The sequence below is a fragment of the Mesocricetus auratus genome, unplaced genomic scaffold, assembly GCF_017639785.1.
Source record: "Mesocricetus auratus isolate SY011 unplaced genomic scaffold, BCM_Maur_2.0 Super-Scaffold_100004, whole genome shotgun sequence".
NCBI lineage: Eukaryota > Metazoa > Chordata > Mammalia > Rodentia > Cricetidae > Mesocricetus > Mesocricetus auratus.
In genome coordinates, this window is record NW_024429189.1 from 56,577,736 (window position 1) to 56,579,867 (window position 2,132).

The 2,132-nt window shown below is 34.2% G+C and overlaps 1 protein-coding gene across 1 annotated transcript; it reads right to left on the reverse strand.

Annotated features, from left to right (window-relative positions):
- Positions 1–265: 265 nt before the first annotated feature.
- On the reverse strand, positions 266–1,198 carry LOC101837562 (olfactory receptor 4C16-like). Its single transcript, XM_005064992.1, has one exon. It carries the CDS (start codon positions 1,196–1,198, stop codon positions 266–268), a length of 933 nt encoding a protein of 310 aa, XP_005065049.1.
- Positions 1,199–2,132: the final 934 nt, after the last annotated feature.

Genomic DNA, 2,132 nt, shown 5'->3' on the forward strand with positions numbered 1-2,132 from the left:
AGCCACAAGTGTTGTTGGGACCGAAAGGCTGTAAAGGCACAGAAGCAGTATCACACATGCATAAAGACAAAGGGTCTTCATACTTATTTGTGTTTTGTACTTTGTCTGTCTATGTAAAATTTGACTCAAAGTGTTTCACATTGGCTTTTTACTATATAAGCTTATAAACTCATGTCCTAAGAAACTAAAACATTAAACTAATAATAGATATATTTATTGACTTCTAATTAATTGCTAACTATGAGAAAATATCAAAGACCTCCTTTTACTTTCTATCATCTGAGACCAGTTTCTTCTGCCACAACTTTTTCATGGCATTTTTCATCTCTGCATTCCTTAGTGTGTAAATCAGAGGGTTGAGCAAAGGTGTCCCAATTGAATAAAATACAGTTATCATCTTGTCCATAGGAAATGTTGTTGCAGGGCGCGTGTATATAAATATACAAGGTCCAAAGAAAAGGATGACAACAGTTATGTGGGAGATACAGGTAGATAGGGCTTTTCTCCTTCCTTCAGCACTGTGGTTTCTTAGGGAATGCAGGATGATGATATATGAGACCATCAGCATGAGGAAACTCACTGTACAAATGGCCCCACTGTTGGACACCAGAAGTAGGTTTATCATGTATGTGTCTGAACATGCAAGATTCAAGAGTGGCTGCAAGTCACAGAAATAGTGATCAATCTCATTGGGACCACAGAAAGGTAAACTCAAGGCCAGAAATATCTGAACTAAGGAATGCACACAAGATCCCACCCAGGCTATGGCCACAAGAATCCCACAGACCCGACGGTTCATGATGGTCATGTAGTGCAGGGGCTTACAAATGGCCACATAGCGGTCAACAGCCATGAGGATGAGGATGAAGATCTCCAGGCAGCCAAAGAAATGGAATGTAAAGACTTGGATTATGCACTCACTGAATGAGATAGTGGCCTCCTTCAGCAGAGAATCCACAATCGTTCTAGGGGATATGGTTGTAGAGAAGCAGGTGTCAGACAAGGATAAGTAGAACAGGAAGAAGTACATGGGACTTCCAAGTGTCTGGCTTGCCTTGATAGTAGTAATGATCAGCAAGTTACCCAGTAATGTCCCCGTATAAAAAAGCAAAAATACAACAAATAGGATTTTCTTTCTAAATGGATCCTGTGTCAAACCAAGTAGAATGAACTCAGTCACGCTGTTATTGAGCCACATTGTTTCATTAGTGATCAGAAGTAGAAAATATGAAATATTTTATCTGAAAAACAATAAAGACATTTATTTTGAGGATGGTATTTTATTCTTCTGAGTATTTTATGCAAAAGTAAGTAGTCCTTATTAGTGATATTCTGTTATTTCTTTAGTAAGGGATTTAATACTTTCTCTTAAATTTTAACGACCATTTACGTGCATTAGTATGAATGTGATGGTTTTCCATATGATTCTCCAAATACAAATTCAATTATTACAAGTTTGGTTAATTGTATAAACCAATGGTTTTAAAGTTTATATCATTAAGTTTATTTTTAATATTAATATTAAAGCACATAATGTACTCATCATTCAGCATATAGTTGATTGCCTTGGTGTTTCAAGGAATAGAAACCACAACTTAAAGAATATCATTTTTGACACACCATTAATCATATTTTTGTAGATATGATTAAATGTATACTCTTTCAGCACTCTACAATACTTCTTTCAGAAATTCCAGTCTTAACATGACAAATTAAATGTTTATAACTTCCTAATAATCTTAAAATGTCCTGTGTTAGTTATCAATTGACACATTCAATGTATCAGAATAAATTTTTTTGGTGACTAGAAATATTATTAATTTTACCATTTTAAGTTCTTGCTTATTTTTTAGAGGCACATTTTTAAGTATCCAGAGCTCTTTGGTTACATATGAATAAAATGAAAATGATGGTCATCATTGTTCAATTATTAATGTTTTTATGATGAGTTTTATTTCATATGTGTTAAAATCAACTTTCAATGGACTACAATACAGAGGTAACCACTTTTATTTTTACATCAGCAAATCTCTAATTATCATGTTCTTGGAACAAGGCCGTAGTTCAGATAAGAAGATGCTGTTTTGCAGAAGAGAAAAAGTAAATAGTTCCTAATTGACTCTTCCATTAGT